The sequence below is a fragment of the Centrocercus urophasianus genome, unplaced genomic scaffold (assembly GCF_019232065.1).
Source record: "Centrocercus urophasianus isolate 14NV4802_14NV808 unplaced genomic scaffold, USGS_Curo_1.0 seq_13, whole genome shotgun sequence".
Classification (NCBI taxonomy): domain Eukaryota; kingdom Metazoa; phylum Chordata; class Aves; order Galliformes; family Phasianidae; genus Centrocercus; species Centrocercus urophasianus.
The window spans coordinates 50872859-50890704 of NW_024884475.1; the positions used below are offsets into that span (position 1 = coordinate 50872859).

Sequence of the window (17846 nt, forward strand, 5' to 3'; positions counted from 1 at the left end):
TCTACATGAAAGAGTTAGCTTCTTTCAAGCACTGAAAAGGACAATGCATTCTCTCACAACCACCACGAGGATTTATTTCTTCAGGTCTTCTTTTTTGCCTTTTTTGATTTTTTTTTTTTTTTTTTAATTAAAAAAAATAGAAAACACCTAAAAGCTACTGACAGTGCTGATTGTCTGTCAAATCTACTTGAAGCGAGGCACAATGAATCCAAAGGCAATGGCAGAGAAAGGATGCAGATACCTCACCTTAGTGTAAGCTCTTTTCATTGTAGAGACAAAGTAAAAATTAACAATGGAGGAAAAAAAAACAAAAAACAACACCTAAGAAAAGCTATAACTGCTGTTAGGTTTCACCTTCTGAAGCTATCAGATTTAAACACCAAGGAGAACAGAGTATTAAACAACATGGGTAACTAGACCAAACCCAGCAATGCCTATAATTATTTTCTCCGTGAGTAATAATCCCAAATATCACATTACCTGAGACACATCTTCACATAAAAACTTGTTGGATTATTAAAAATGGCACCAGATTAGGAAAAGTCAAAATATGTTCTTGAGGACATTTGTAGTAAAAAAATAAACCGACTGAAGAACTGTACTGACTCTCAATCTGTACCATTAGTAAAGCTGTGGCAGACACTTAAATATTTGGATTTTTCCTATTTTTCTGCTCCAGTTACAGCAAAAAAATACCACTAGCAGGGGGAATGCCACAGTCTGATTAAAGTCACTCCAATGGTTTTATGATCATTTCCCCTCAAAACTGGAATGCAAGAAGCAAGAAGGCAGCTTTCATGTCACCCACTGCCTTTCCCATGAGACCACAAGCTATACACAATCCTGATGGCAAATTACAGTAGATTTAAATGAAATTTGCCATCTCTAAGTACTGTGACCATACTGTAATCACTGGCATTTAAGTATGTCATTATTAGGTCATAATTAAGCACATCAAACAAGAGGAAAAGGAAAAAAAAAAAAATAAAGGAGAAAGATGCTCCAGATCACTTCCATAAAGTACATTTTACGTATATAAGCATAGTTGAAACTGAGAAGCCCTCAAAGAGAGTTCAAAGACATCAACACTAAGGAAGCAGCTGCAGAACAAAGAAATGTACGTGCAGCAGCAGGTAAGAGCAAGGCTGGAAACGAGTCAAATAAAGTTTGCACATCCATCTCAGAAACATTTGGAAAAAGAAATGCACAGCATGGAAGCCGGTGCTGACAAGAAATTGCCAGCAAGTGAAAGAACTGTTCCGACTGGCAGCTACAGGCAGAAGGAGGACAAACTTCTCCTGCAGTTGCACACAATGCCTCGTCCTCCATGAAAATCTTGCGTTGTGAAGAATGCGACTGCCTATTTTCCTCACCGCCTCAAATACAACAACCTGTAAATGCTGCCTGAAACTTTAATCGGTCCTCACTAGAACAATTCTCAGGGCTGGACCACAGCTGGATGGAAGCAAACTACAATGCTTCCCTCAAAAGGAATGAGTTGGATTTAACTTGGCTTTAAGACCAGGCCTTCATAATTTGTGGTATCAGTCAAACATGAACTGTCAGGTCTTAAATGTGACAGCCAGACAGATTAATTCATATGCAAAAAACAAAACAAAACAAAAACCCAGCCCCAGAAGTACTTTCGCTAATACTAAGCTGCCACAAGCATTTACAAGATTAATTAACAAGCATTTACAAGAGATTAATAACTTCATGCAGTGCTTACCTTTAAAAATAAAGTTTTATTTATAGGGTAATTACATTTTCACAGTGATGAGGCAGAATTCACCGAAGTGGAAAGATCACATATTAGACAGTTTGACAGACGGAAAGAGAGATTTCTATTGATTGAGATTTCAAACCTTCGATTTCTCTAGGTTGTGGGTTTTGTTTTGTTCTAAAGTTGCTTTTTTTTTTTTCCTCTGCTTTCCTACTGCCTTGTTTCCCTGCTTGCCTAAATGTCATCAGGATTCCTTCTCCTTCACTCTTACACTCTTTTTCATTCCAACAGGCATCTATTCCCTCCATCCACTACAATCCTCTCCCTCAAGTGCTTGCTGCAGAACACTCCTGACCCCAGCTGCAAACAGTAACATCTCAGGCATCACACGTCTGCACAGATTACCACCTGCATTTGCCATTCAGTGGTTAGCTTTGGCTGGTCATTGTGTCTGGCAATTGATATTTTTATCTTTCATCAGTAAAACAAAAAAAATTTTACCTCAGGAAAAAGCCACATGAGCCACACTTCTACCCCGTCAAGGAAAGGTAAGATTGCTCCAACAGCCCATGGCACACCTTCCAATGAGAGGAAAAAAAAACAAACCCAGAAGCTAATTTCTCATGAAACGAAAAACTACTGCTTTAGGAAGTTTAGCATCTAGTTGCTTTAACATGCCAGCAGTCAGCTGGTCTGCCTATGAGATCACTGCCTGCCAAAGTCCAGATTTTATCTAGATTCAGAAAAAGGGAGAGAACTCATAAGCTAGGGAAAGTGGCCTTACAGGGTCCAGAGGGATGTTTAACCCAAGGTGTCATGGAGCTTGTTTGACTTTGGGTTAATGTGAACAAAGAACATATGTTTGTATTTCTGCTCCATTATATCTGGAGGAGAGAAAGGGAAAAAAAAAAAATCAGCATGGAAAGGTCAAATATATATTTCCCAGTTCCTCAAACTGAGTATGAAAATAATGAGAAAATTATATCAGAAAAAGAAACTCTCTAAACAGAATCCTTTATTATCTAAGGACAGCCAAACTACATCACATAGGAATTGATGTAGGATGTAAATAAGTGTTTGCATTAGCAGGGTGTTTTCTTCAACAAGGCTTGGCAACTTACTGCATTCCATTTGAATTAAACTGTTTTTAATGTAAAATCATTTCTACTTCTATTATTCAATAGAGACAATAGGAACAGGGAGGGTTTTTTCTTTTTTCTTTTTGTTGCTGTTTGCCTTTTAAGCACAGAGATATAGAAATATTACTCAGAAGGCTCATACACGTGTTGAGAAAAGCACGGAAAATCCACACCGTTGTACGTAGGTAAACTGCGGGACATCGTCTCCACAAATGACCAGTGGGAAAAAATTACTGCTGGCTCTGGTTTGTTCTAAGAAGAGATTCTTAGAGAAGATGGCTCATTTTGGTCAAGGTTTGTTACAACAAATTTGAACACCACAGGTAAGCAGAAAAGAAATTAAGCACATTTCTGACATTATTTTTGCAACCCACCCTTCTGGATTACCATTAATCATTCTCAGAAACAGTTTTTCTTCCTTGCCTAACTTTTGCCCCTCTTGCTCAACTATTTTGTTCTCAGTCTTCCTAAGTTCCTGAGTTGGTGTATTTGAGGGGCGGGTTTTGAATAGGTACAATTGTGCTCAAGGATTGCAACAAGTAACACTCAACTCTGAAGCATCAGCTTATTTGAAGAAGTGAAGCAACCCATGCAGAACAAGAAGAGTGACAAAGTGAGAGAGATGAAGAGCAGAAGAGAAAGTCAGTATAATTATTATCTTTGTAATATGCTCCTTATGGCCTGACTGCCATTCACCATCAGGACTGCACGAGGTAAGCTGAAGACTAATTGTTACATTAGTCATTTTTATAGCAGAGTACTTTAAAAAAATATATCCGACAGTATTAAAGGCTGCATTCTGGGGCTACTGACCCTCCTCATAGAGAAACTTGGAGCTCACAAGACAGAGATAAGAAAAAAAAAAAAAGCTATGATTTTCATTTCTGTCTACCTGCTCATTTGCAGTCTTACAGGGATTCTCACCAGCAGCCTGCATTTGTGGACTGAGGAGAATGGAAAGGATGAACTGCAGTCTAGTGCTACCAGTCTGAACAAAGAGTAGTGTTTTCAGTAACATGAGTTTATAAGAAGACAGAAAGACAAACAAAGGGAAAACAAAAAGAAAAAAAAAAAAAGGAAAGGAAAGATTGGCATGAAATACAACCAGAAATAAATGAAGAGGGTCTTGTTCATAAGATGACACCCTGTGTTATAAGCATTTCTGATATAACACTTACTATGAGGCGTCTGCCAATGAAAACAGCAAAGTAGATATCAGTAGCATCTGGAGACCAAATACTGTATCTAAAGTCAGCAGAACTTTCCCAAGACAAATTAATAGAGCACCTTCCAAAAAAGGAACACAGTGCCCACTGTAAATGTGAAGTGCCTTCAAGCTCTTCACAGTGTCCTTCCCTCATGTTATACTGCAATGAGAATCAAGAACATCGTGGAAGAATTTTTATCCACAGATATACGAACAGTGATCAACTAGTTAGCAGACACATTCACCTGCAGAACTACTCAGGATAGAACATTGACAAAGATGCAAATAAAACCTCAGATTTCAAGAAATCAATTCTCTAAAGTCAAGCCTGACCACTGATACAGCTTTCACAGTAAACCAACTCTACTCCAATAAATTTCCTGGGCAGATGAGAGAAGATTAATAAATACTGAGAAGAACAGAAGTAATCTAGAATAACAAAAGGAAAATTTGCAGCTATTGGAGAGATACACAGAAAAAAGCTAGGCAACTTCACACATCAGAGTGAAACCTTCACAGATAATCTAGATTTTGGAACACAAAACTCTTTGTAATGGACCTACTACAGCCCAAGTTACACACAAAAAAGTGTCTAACATGACTACAGAAGCTTACAGAAGCTGTAGTTAAGAGAGAACACACAGCCCAAGTTTTGCAGCTGCGTTATATGGGACATAACGCCAGCTTTTCCCTGCTTATGGAACAAACTGCCTTTATCCTAAGACAACTCTGACACCACAAATGGGAACTCTGTTGCAAGCATCAGGCCCTCATTGCCTATTCAGACCACATGAGCACAGTGATGAATCGTATCTCATCCCACTGCCTAATCTATCAAAAGGTTTTGCCTGACAGAAGGAATTCAACTTAAGTCCACAAAGGACACAAGAACACGACAAAACCAAACCTGTCTTACTTCTTTCTGCTATTTTTCAACTGCTTTGGTAGTGCCTGAAAGTTAGGAGTATAATTTCTGCGTGCTTGGACAGATTAAGGCCAATGTGTTAAATAAACCTTTGTATTTAGGAACACCTGAGTCCCCTGAATGACATAATACATATACAACATATACAAAGACATATACAACAACAATAGATCAGAAACTCTTGCATTTCAGTGGGGAAGCAACGCTTCACATTAGTCTTGAGAAGAAAACTATGACCTCTTCAAACCTCCCTGCCAGCCTTGTAAGACTGTAGTCAACAGTCCATTCCTGACAGTTTTGACTGTAACCACAGTGTGAACATCCATCCCTTCAGACACTAATGTGAAACTTCGGATGCCTTTCAGCAAGATTTACTCAGGAAGAGCAGATTCCAAGTGCCTGCAATGCTAAAGCAGAGGTTCAGACTGCAGGCTGGCAACAGTTTTGGGACTGAAGCTGAATATGATTTCTTCCAACATAGCTTCTCCCTGAAAGTAACTCCTTTCAAGTCTCTGAACAGCCAAAAGATGAGTTGTCAACAACAGCTGCAAAACTGAATTTAATAGAGATTTGGGAAGGTCTAAAACATTGCAAGAAAGAAGGGTTCCTTACAAGATTTAATACACAACTATCACAGCTTTTCCCTTCAAACTAGAAGCTGAGACTGCAGAACAGCTAACAGGTACATTCCTTTATCCTGTAAACAGACTCCTTTTTTTGAGACCTTCATTCCCTGTATAAGAAATGCAAAGAACAATTTAAAGTTAGAGAGACTGAGCAGACTCATGCAGACATTGCATCTTTTTCCACTCCTAAACGTATTTGTTTATTAAGTGCTACCTTGAGTTTGAAAGCAAGAGCATGAGTTTTAACTTTGTTCCTAGGGCAAGCAGAACTGTTACCTTTGAACTTTGGCCAACTGCAGCAAGGATCAACTCAACACCCAGTAACAACAGTAGCCTTTGCATCCCTAGACCAAGCTATGGAATATAGTGCTTCAAAGATCTTCAGAAATCAGTACAGAGCATTATATTTCTCATTTTCTCTTTATACCCTCATTGAGCTATACTTTCCCTGAAATCCTTGCAGGGATACATTCCTCCCTAGGCAAAGGTGGCAGTGTAAGACAGAACACTGCTTTCCTGAACACAAAGATCCCTTTCTTTTCTCTCTTCTCCTCAGCTCCCAAACATGGTGAAAAAAGGTTTCCTAAATGATTTGCATTCTCGCCTTTCACCACTTAAGACCAAACAGATTTGGGATGCCTGCAGACTACATGTTCGTTTGCGTACTCACATGAGATGCTCAAAGACCAACATCTGCATTTGCCTTTGCTCCTTTTCCACCACTTTATGCAACCACAGCCCAGAGTTCTCTCACAGTGAGAGTTAAGTGAAGCAGCTCTAGAGTCTACCCTGACCCAGAAAATAAGAGCTGCTCAGCTTCTCAGGTTTTTTTTTCCTTATTTGTTTTCCCCATAGAGTGATCCAGAGATTAGAAAAAGGGAACGAGAAATACTGTTTTAAATGAACTACCATACTTGCCCCCCACACAGACAAAATTTAGACACTGCACAGAACAGGGTTTGCATTTCTGTAAACAGCAGATAGTGTCACAGTGTTCAAGACCAATAATTAAGAGTTCATGTTGCAAAAAGGTCAAGAAAGGCTATTGGGACATACTTCTTGTCAACTTATGCGTCAGGTACAATTCTACATCTACCAAATAGTACTTAAACAGGCATCAAGCAGCAGGAAACCCACTAAGTGTCACACAGCTTGAAGGTGGAAGAAATACACTGTGCAGGACTGTGTGGGGACTGGTGTACAATACAGAAACCAGCATGTCCCATGCTAGTTGTCAACCTGTAAGAAGATTTCAGACAGTTCTTTAACATTGGATGGATAGTTACAGCTTTGCAATATGACTGGTCAAACAGATACTAAGAAGACAGAGGGGCATGGGGGAAAGAAGAAAGGACACAAGAAAACACACGTCTTTGTTTTTTCAACTGAATTTTATCCCCCACCAAGGAAAGCAAAAAAAAAAAAAAAAAAAAAAAAAAGCAAATATGCAAAAAAGCTACATTTTGGAATAGACACTTGCATAAACAACTCTGTTTCACAGGAAAAGCTTGAACAGACTGGCCATGTTTCTTCTCTAAGGCTCAGCTTTAGTGCTGGTTAATACTGAACCAGTAGCAGATGTGATTTTCTCACTTTGGGCTTACTAAATAAGCACAGAAAATGATACAACTTCAGGTGCAAAAAACAGGAATAGTAATTCTAATTTCTGCCCTACATACTTACAATCTCTTAAGTTTTGTATATATACCAAAATTAAGCCACGGTCAAAGCATCATGAATATTCCACTAATTGAGGTTTTTTACTGAAAATGCTTTTGCCAAAAAGAAAATATATCTACACTTAACAGATAAAATGAAACTCCGAAAAAGCAGTATAAAAGTGTTCGTCTTTGAGAACTTTTTGATGAATAAAAGAATTCTAACATTTCTGACTCATTAAAGGAGAATATTAAATCCCTGTAAGTATTCTTTTCCTGAAAGACTTGCATTTGAACATATGTTAACTATATTCAGTAAAAGATTACTTTCCAGAAAAGCAAAATGATGCAAAGGAGGGAAAAGAAAAGGAGGAGGAGGGAAAAGAACCCAGCTGTACCTCATTTCCTGTAGTCTTTGACCTCTTTGCAGGAATCTCTTTATCCTATAAGGTAAGGGTGAACAAAGAACATTAGAGAGCAATCGTGTATTCACATCAATACAGATATTACTAGTTTTAAATGCTAATGAAACACTCTCTTTCAGGTAGGAAGGCACAAACAGTAACTTTTAAAAATAAGTTGTTGGTCCCATTTGATTGTGAAGTTCCCACTGTTAACAGAGCAACAGAAAAATATACATGGACATATTCACTTCCTCTCTGCTATGCAGAGATTTCAAGCAGCAGTTTAGGCATCAGCTGTTTAAAACACATCAGTCATCCTTCTGCTCACTTGAACAGAATAAAAAACAAAACAACAAGCAATATGGAAAATAGGCCTGGAGTTATCCACCACAAAATTAAGTTCAGAAAGCTTAGATTAGAAGAGGCAAAGAATATAACATGTAAGTCCTAACCTCCTCATTTTGAAAAGAAGGTAAAAATAGCACCGACAACAACTCTCTTCTGGTGTTCACGTCCCACAGGAAGCTCTGAAGCTCTTTCCTTGCTCACACAGCCAAAATGAAAGGCTCTCTGCATTAATCAGTCATCACTGTACTATAATTTAGTCCACAGAAAACTCACAGACCATAATCCTTCTCACCACACAAACTCTTGAAGCAGGCCCAGCAAGGCCTCCAAACAACAGGTGGGTGAAAATGCCCCTTGATTTCATATTAATAGCACCCAGTCCACAGAGCATCTTAGTAATGACAGTTAAAATAATTCAGGAAATTGGTTCATTACTCAGATAGAGACTTGTGAACACACTACAGCTGTTGACATATCTCAGCAGTCACATCACCCATAGAGTCCCAGCAACAAATCAAGAGAACGGCCAAAACCCTCCCAACCTGTTTGTGTAACAAGTGTACCATAATAAGCAAACCTAAGTCTAAACCAAAGACTGTCAGTTCCCACCAGTGACATATAAAACAGGCGTTTCATTATTGCCATAATGAAACTCCAGGGAACGTGGCTAACAAGACGTGAAAGTGCTCAGCTGCACCTCACGCCTCGTAATTCTCTAAAGGTGCGATTACCACTTCTCTCTCGGGCATTATTGTTGGCTTCCAATTATAATCCTCCTTTTGGGAATTAAAAAAATACACCAGAAGTCACATAAGTATGTGCTGTACACGTCCCACAGCAAGGAAACGCATGTTTAACTGCAGACATAGAAAAAAATCCACTTTTTTTTAAATAACAATAGAAAGCGAGCTGAAAAACCCGGGAACACAAACTTTAAACACAGAGAGTTGCTACATGGTACTGAGAGGGCTCTCCTTACCCTCAGTCACCTGGAGATTTAAAAGGACAAGTGGTTTATTTACACAGTTATGATGCTTCAATACAAATTACTGAACTTCACTGGGAAAATGAGGTGGAGTTATCTCGCTTACATTATTATTCAGACTGGCTTAAAATGCCTCCTTTGGCACGACAGACTTGTCTCTTAATCGTTTTAAAAAAATCCCTTTTAAAAGTGCATTTATATCTAAAGAGTACTCAAAGTAAAAATACATACCTCTTTGGATCCAGCAAAGAGTGGAATATCATGAAACGGGGAGATATATTTACCATCAGCGTTCTCTGAAAAATAAAACAACAAAGTAACATTACAAATCTAGATATACATGCTGTAAGATGTCTGCACTAGTAACAACTATTATGCAGTATAGAAATCTATGATATGACAACATACCCATCAATTAAATCTCTTCCTGGAGTTTAATTCCAAAGACTGAAAAATAAGCTACGTGCAGGACAACGTATTTGATTCTTTGACTATGACTTACTGGAATCAGAATTACTGATTTGGTATTCAATACCACACTTCTCTTTTCTACCTAGCTGGCAATATAAGCTAGAGAAAGATGAGAAGATCCCTTCCTTGTCTTTTCCTTTCTTCCTTGGTAGTACACAACCATTAACAGAGAAAAAAAAGGTGTGGAATACTCAGGGAACCTCAGTTCCATGAGTGATCAGTGAATCTCCATGGTCTTCTAGTAGTATAGCCCTGATGACTTTACTGTATTTCTAGTGAGCTAAATTTCACAATCACAAAGAGAAAATTCTTCAGCATGCTGAAATCTGATGAAGAGAACATACAAGCGATGGTATAATAGCTCAGGCCCTAGATATGAAACATGATAACCTCAAATCCTGCAAAAATTGACATTACCTTAATGGAGGCCTAGTCTGCACCTCAGCCTTGCTTCCACTAAAGAAAGGAACAAAATTTACCGGAGTAAACGCTGAAGCATTTCAAATCACTTAGAAACTCTTCAATATACCGAAGCCCAAACAGAAACAGAAACATATAATAATACGTTTATATACAATACAAGACACTGATCTCAAGGAGTTCCTCCTTTGTTAGCACTCCTCTTTATGGTAAACGGAAACACAAAACTCTTTATTTAGCTTTGGACAACCTCCACAAAGAGGAATACATGCTGTCTGTTTTCATAGAATGGCTTAGGTTGAAAAGGACCTTAAAAACGGACCCTGTTGCAAGCAGAGCTGCCACCCACTAGATCAGACTGCCCAAGAGACCATCTAACCTGGCCTCAAACTCCCCTAGAGATGGGGCATCCCCAGCTCTGGGCAGTATGTTACAGTGCCTCACCACTGTGAGTAAAGAATTTCTTCCTAACATCTAACTCAAATTTCCCCTCTTTTAGTTTAAAGCCATCCCCCCTTATCCTATCAGTATCAGGCTGTGTAAAAAGTCACTCCTTCTCCTGCTCAAGGAGGATAAAGGCCTCAATGAAGTCTCCCTGGAGCCTTCTCCTTCCAAGCTAAACATCCCAAACTTTCTAGGCCTATCTTAATAGGAGAGGTACTCCAGCCCTTTTATCATCCTTGTGGCCCTCCTCTGGACCTGCTCCAACAGCTCCACATAATTCTTGTACTGGGGGATCCCAGGCCCAGATACAATACCCCAGATAGACCTTAGAAGGTCAGAGCAGAGATACAACCACCTCCCTCGCCCTGCTGGCAACTCTTGGAAGCCACCCAGACCCACTCTCTTAATTAAAGCAAAGTTTAGTGGCGGGCTGCTTGCTTCCACTGACTGACATGCCTTGCAGCTCCCTGGGGACTGAGCACAAGGAGCCCTGGCAGAGCAGTGCCCACAGGGCACGTGATGACTGCAGACATCAGAGGTAACTCCTGAGAAGCCAACGAACTAAAGACGTACACAACAGCAAAGTGCAGTACGGTCAGTGTAGTTAGCGACACGTGTAATGCTGAAGCTCCCGCTCCAGGAGGCCTCCTGGAGCCCTGCCCGCGCTCTCCCAGTGCCACCTTGCTGCTGCTCACGCTGCAGTCCTGCTGTCTGGATACCAGTCTCTCCTCAGCGTGACGTCTCCAGGAGGGCTGGCCTGGCCACAGGTTACAGGCAGTACTCCCACAGAGCTGACACAGTGCTGAGGCGAGGCTCCTTCTGCCAAGCCCATCCTTAGGCTCCCCAGTGCCCCACGTGCCCCCAGCACCCCCACACCCTTCAGGGAGCTTTGCAGGGCCCGTGCAGCGCACACACCGGCCCGGAGGCCCTTACAGGCCCAGCATTTCCTCTGAAAGGCAGATCTGCCGGGAAATCTCTTCACTTTCCACGCAAATTGCCCCCTCGGGTAGAGGGGAGCCTCGGGGCCGACCCCTCGAGCAACGCGAGAGGCCTCAGCGGGAGCGGCAGGCGGCTACCGCCTCTCCCCGCCGTGCCCCGTCCCGAGGCGGAGAAAGAAGGAAGGAAGGAGGGGGAGGTCACCGGACCCCGGGTGCTGCTACTTACTAAAGTAGAGGCGGTAATCGGGAGAGTTGGGCCGCCCCCGCTGCTCCGTGCCGTAGCGGGCCATGGCGGTGAGGCAGCGGCGCGGCGGCCACCCCCACTCCCGCGCCGCCAGCAGCCGCCCCAACCCCGGCAGCGCACGCATGATGGCTGCGACCGCCTCCCTCCCCTTCCTGCGGCCGCCGGGCCTGCGCCGCGCCGTGCCGGCCTCCTGCCCCTTGCCCCGGCTGTCCCTAGTGGTCCCCGCCGGCAGGCTCGGCTCGGCCCTGCAGACAGGATGCTACTGCGACAGGGCCCCCTCTCCTCCTGCCGCACCGACGCGGACGGACAGCAGCAGTCCGTACCGCCGCGCTGCGCCTGAGGGGAGGCGCGGCTCTCAGCCCCGAGAGGCACAAGATGGCGGTTTGCCCCGAGGCGGCAGTTGTCGCCGGGTCCAAACTCTGGCTATGGGGTCCGTGAGATGGCCGCTTGCCCCCAGCCGCGGGAGAAGGGGACAGAGGGAGGAAATAGGGGCATGGAAGGAGTGGTGCCATGGCAGGTTTGTCAGCCCCAGTGGAGGTGTGACGATTGCCATCCTGCCCGCTCCCTGGCAATAAAGTGTTCCCTTCTCAGCACACGGCTCCCACTCCTGCACCTGGGTAGCTGAGCTACTGGCACTGATTCCCACAGATAGGTAATGCTTGTTATATTGAACTTTGCTGACACATAAATTAGCTTATCATCCGTATTCTCTTTGTAATGGTTTTGTATTCCTCTATGGACGATGTTTCCTGCAGCATTGGTGGCTTTGAATTCTGGTCGCTTTCCCTTAATCCTCAAGGAGGGTTACTGATGGATTTTATCCGTGGATACAGGTTGCTTCTCATCCTCTGTTTTTCAAACATTCCTGAGAAGGGACTGCTTTGTTTCACTGATGGAGAAGCAGGCTGAACAGTTAGTGTTACTTTATCACTCTTCAATCTCAAGCCAGTTGTCTTTGGTGGTCAATATCAATTTTGGATTTTAACCCTGGTCTGAATTATGCTGGAAGATTTGTGCAGGATCAGGTCCTTTGGTTGGGAAGGCCTCACGGTGGCTCACAGGAGCAAAGGGGCAGTGCTCAGCTCTGCTCTCTGGGGACAGAGATGGGGCCTGAGGGAACAGCATGCAGCTGTGTCATGGGAGGGTCAGGTTGCTAGGAAAAGGTTCTTCAACAGAGGGTGGTGGGCATAGCATAGGCTCCTCAGGCCAGTAGGCATAGCCCCAAGCTGTTGGAATTCAAGGAACATTTGGACTATGCTTTCAGCTATAGGGTTTGGGGTTTTGGGTGGTCCTATGTGGAGCCAAGAGTTGGATTCAGTGATCATGTTTGGTCCCTTCCAACTCAGGATATTCTGCGATTCGTCTGATGTGTGCTGGTAGGTGGGTTTTTCATGACAGCGAGGGCTCTGGATAAAAAGCTGCGATCTCCTTTCTTCTCTCTCTTTTTCTTTTTCTTTTTTTTTTTTCCCTTTTGTGTGTGTGTGCATGCCATTGTTTGCTAAATTTGTCACAACAGGCTGATCTTCAGGAGAGTACAAAGGGTCTAGGAGTAGGCCAATTACTCATATCCACAGAAGTTGCTAAATAGTTGGTGTTTTGTCAGAGGTGTTGGCATCTTTCTTTCCCAAGTTCACCAAATGCCAGGTTTTCCAGGGTAACCTTCTGTCTTGGACACTTGGGGTTTGAAATTCATCATGTAAGGTGTCTGCTTGAAGTTCTTTGTGTTTTGAGTTTGTAAGGAGGTGAGTCATTCGTTTTTCATGTGGGGAAAAAAACAAAACAAAACAAAACACAACAGTAGAGAATCTATCATAAAAAAAAAAATCTGTTCTGCATTTTCTTTGAGTTGGCCTGCTGCTCAAACAGATAACATAAAAAACAGACATATGCCATGTGCCCACTCCCCTGCTTGGGTCTGGCAAATGTGGGGTTTGTTTATGGAAGTTCAGAGCCTTTGAAAAATTGTTTACTGAGTGCACATGCAGTATTTTTACATTTACAACGTTGGCAGTTGTGTTTAGTATTGTTCTAGGAGGAACCCAACATATTTATCTCTCCATACAGGCTGGGAAGTAAAATACACAGCTGTGGTCAAGAGTTGCTGTAAGATGCATGAATTCTGAGTGCAGAGTTCTCCTTTGCCGTGTGAGGTCTCATCTGAACGCTTGGAATTTATGAGATATAAATGACTTTCTATTCAGGCTCTTTTGAGGTGAATAAAAAGATGCCATCCTGTTACTTTGCAATGGTGAATGATACGGTAGAAAAACACATGCAAGACTTGTTAACACTGCCAGAGCAGAGGCCTTACTGTTTTAATACTCCAATGTATCAAAAATTCTTCTAAAACTACAGAAATAATGGTGGTAAAGCCTGAAATAGATTTGACAGTGTTTCTCAGTATTATGACACAAAACATGACAGAAGTATGCACAGTATTCCTAAAGTCAGATTTAGGCGATACTGCAGCTTCCGTACTTAATATTATTGAATCTTTGGAACAAATTCATGTTTTGATTCTCATATTTAGACGATGCAAATTCTCTAAAATTACTAAAGCTTTTACAGGCAAGGTTTTTGGTTTTTTTTTCACTTCTTTTTGTTCCCAAGCATTTTACATCCAAATCCTTAATATATTGGGCCAGCAAAAGGTATGTGTAGGACTGATCCCATTCATTGACCTTGAAACAGGTCCCACTGAAAGTCGATGAAAATATTGCTATTTATTTCAACGGAGTTAGAAGCAGGTCCATAAGACTTAAGTAGGGTTTACATGGTACTTAGGTTTTATGCTTGCCCTCTGCACAGGGGTGAATCTCATTCCACAAGAGTACCACTGGTGTATAGCAAAAACTCAGCAGCAGTATAATCACCTAAGCCTGAAGGACATCCTTCCTTTAACAATTTGTACTTGGCACTGTACGTTTACTTTTTTCATATATATGCATTATGTGTATGTTTTGCTGGTGAATATGCCCTACAAATTAAACACAGAAAACAATTTTTTGTGTTATAAATAAATAGTGATTAAAAGAACAATTTCCCTTTCTCCCAAATGAAAATGGTTTTCATCTTTTCAACTAATAAGGCTTTGCAGACTGTCATTAGGACCACAATGTGCTATTTCAGCGCGTTAGCTCCTGACCGGCGATTACATCATTATCATTAACTTTGCTGTAGCATAACTTCTATCTCCACTGCTTATCAAACCATTAATCGGAAGGAATCAATTCCTGTCAGCCTTCTGCTTTGCTGCTCGCCACTGCAAAAGGGCAGCGCTCGCGGGCAGCTGTCCCCTTTCCAGCCTTCCTGGTGAGCATGTACCTGCTTGCCCTTGCTTGTCAGTGCTCCCGTGTTGGGGCAGCACTGTTGCTCCCTAGTTGAGGTTGCACCAAGCGAGGCCAGCTGGAGCAGGTTAAAGACAGCTATGTCAGGCTGCTTTCTGACTGAAGCAGGTTAAGGAGCATGAACTCCTCTACCTACTTGCAGACCTTTGCAGTGACAGACTCGAGCAGGAAGAGGAAGACAAGCTGCTGAAGTCAGTAACCTCTCTCACTGGCACAGCTGGATTTGGGAGAGGATGTCAGTGCATAGCCTACTCACATAAGCATTTGTGCTCTACATGCTGACAAATACCTGATGGCAGCAAAAGTCTACATCATCTAATTACAAGGAACAAATTGTCTATTTTGGTAACTAGAAGAAATTTTATTAGGTTACATTATGTTCCTAATAAAGATTGTGACTGTGAGGCACAGATTGTGAGCCTTTTTTTTACACTGGTGAACTCACCTGAGTAACGCTATTGCTTTAAAAAGATCAATCATCAATATTTATGGGAAACTGGACTTCTGTCTAGAATGTGGTGCCCTCGAGAGGTGAGGATCCACATCTGTGTTAAGCTTTGTCACAGAAGCCTGTTTCTTCCTTCCTAGACATCTGCTCTGTTCATTTTAAGCCCCTGAAGCAGAGATTTTTAGTCTACTGTGAGTCCCACCTAAACTTGTTTGCAACTTAGGTTTTTTAAAGACTCTTACCTTTGTTACTCTAGAGCAACTTCTCCATCACGAATCAGAAATGGAGTCTTCCCTTTTTCTTTCATGGCTGTTTATGTACACAAAATAGAGAAACAGAAAAGAAAAATAGTTCCAATAAATCTTAAAAAGCATTGTCTGGAAACATGAAGATTCAGTGCAAAGCTGCAAAATTATGCTCATTCAAAAGAGGGACCTACAATGAAAATTAAGGCTTTTTAATGCACCCTTTCCCTCTCAATTTTCAAATTGTCAGACATACAATTCTCAAAGGATTCCTCAAAAAATATTTTACCTTTGGTAATTCCTACACTCCCTTTTTTGCATTAAAACACAATAATAAAGATTCAACCTCCTGTACTTTCATTTGCCTCTCTCATTTACATGTCTTTCCCTCGTTAGCTTTGATATCACAGTGCCATCTACTTGATGGACAGAGTCAGATTATTTCCCTTAGCAAACTGCCGCACTGCTGTAACCCTGCAGAAATCCAACGTCTGCTCAGTTTGATCACCAGTTCTCCTCCACCCCTCCAAGCCTGCACCTTGGAAAGCTGGCCTGGCTCCATGCATGTTTTGTGGGCTAATAAAACGCTCTGGTGGGACAATGACAGATCCAACTGCACACTAAGAGCAGTTCAAGCCCTGGTGACCCCTCTCCTTCCTGACAGATGTTTCATTTGAAAGCCGGGTCCCTCTCTGTACACATAGAGCACTTCAGCCCTTTGGACATATAAACTGCGGCAGCAGCTTTGTTGGGAGTCCTGAGGCTTCATGGTAGTCAAAGGAGCTTGGTTGCAGAGCCTGGTAGGTTGAGCTGTTCCCTCTTTAAAACACCCGCAGCCTGTTCCGAGCCCTGGAGGTGTATGCTTTATTAATTTCTCCAACAAATATTTAGAGAGGAAACACCAGAGACAGCTAAAAGAAACGATCGCTGTGCGCTCACTTCCAAGGACCTGTTTCTCTACTGGAATCACCAGTCTGGCAAGATCAGCAGTCAGAGGCAAGGTGACATTGCCACACAAAATTACTTCCCACCTACAAGACAGGCTTTTTTCTTGCTCTACACTATGGAAAGGTTTTTGAAGTTTTTTTTTTTTCCTATGTATATTTCAAAGTAGTTTTGATTCATTCTTTTGAAAGATGAATGTGTAGTAGACTTCAGTTTTACCTATCCTTAAGTCTTCCATTTTTATTGCTTTTATCCTCATCTGTCATTCTTTTCTTATCTTACAATTACAGCCCCAGACGGATAGGGTGAACATTCTCTCAGCTTCCCAGTGCTCAAAGTCCTTGGTGGGCCTTTCACGTGAGTGCTCTTATCACCTCAACATTTTGTCTCTCAAAAGATATCTTTGCTCTGACTCATGCATACAAGCAGAGCAAGAAGAGGTACAGGCTTGCTTTTATCTGCACCCAGGTGTGTGTGTGTGGAGACAGGGGGCTAATAGAGACATCTGAGCCCACTGCTGTCACCTCCCACCCGTGGAGGGGGTGGGACTGCTCTCTGTAGCATTTCCTTGTACCACGCTGATCCTCTGCTACCCACTGGGTGTAATCGCTTTACTGTGCAGAGAGGAGAGCTAATTCCAAGGATGTAGGGAAGCAAGGATGAGGAGCAACTGTGGACTCATCATTAAACATACTGATTAATCTACCCTTAATTGTCGCAGTGGGTACAGAAGGGAATGTGGGCACACCATTTCCCATCCTGAAAGATTTCTAATGTTGGCATTGAGCTAAATTTGTTTGCTGCAATTTCATGCTGGCTGGTGGGGGCATGGTGCAGTGCATTAGGAGGCTGTCTTTTCATTGAGTGGCCACTGCGCTGAGCAAACCTGAGGTGTTCCCTGCCATGCTTCCTTCCACTGGCAGGGAACAGCATGATAATCAGCCCACAGCAGTACATTGAGTGCTCTGGGATACCAAGCTATACACCAAGAAACTGGGATACCATGAAATACACCGTAACAGCTGTGAGGAACTACAACAAAACAAACAACTTAATGGCCATCAGTCTTGATGGCTTTCCTGGTTCATTTATAGCTCAGGATGAAGATAAAGGTTAACATTGATCGTAGAACAATAACCTCTTATGTGCAACTACTACAGTTGCTTGGGAACACAAAGCCAATATTTTACATGTTGACACCAGCACCTGTTCTGTCTCGTGAGTGGAGAGGTTCCATGTAAATATCCCGTATGTGAGTGCTAACATCCTCTGGCTTCCAATTTGCTTAGGAGAATTAAATAAGCAGAACATCCAGGGATCAAAGAGATA

General features: G+C 42.2%; 1 protein-coding gene across 1 annotated transcript in view; it reads right to left on the bottom strand.

Annotated features, from left to right (window-relative positions):
- Window positions 1-17846, bottom strand: part of PPA2 (inorganic pyrophosphatase 2) — a 45455-nt gene that overhangs the window by 25650 nt on the left and 1959 nt on the right. Inside the window, 5 exon segments of the mRNA XM_042812473.1 lie at window positions 7677-7721; window positions 9247-9311; window positions 11515-11868; window positions 11871-12014; window positions 12017-12097. Of these exon segments, the coding sequence (XP_042668407.1) occupies window positions 7677-7721; window positions 9247-9311; window positions 11515-11868; window positions 11871-12014; window positions 12017-12097 (689 nt within the window).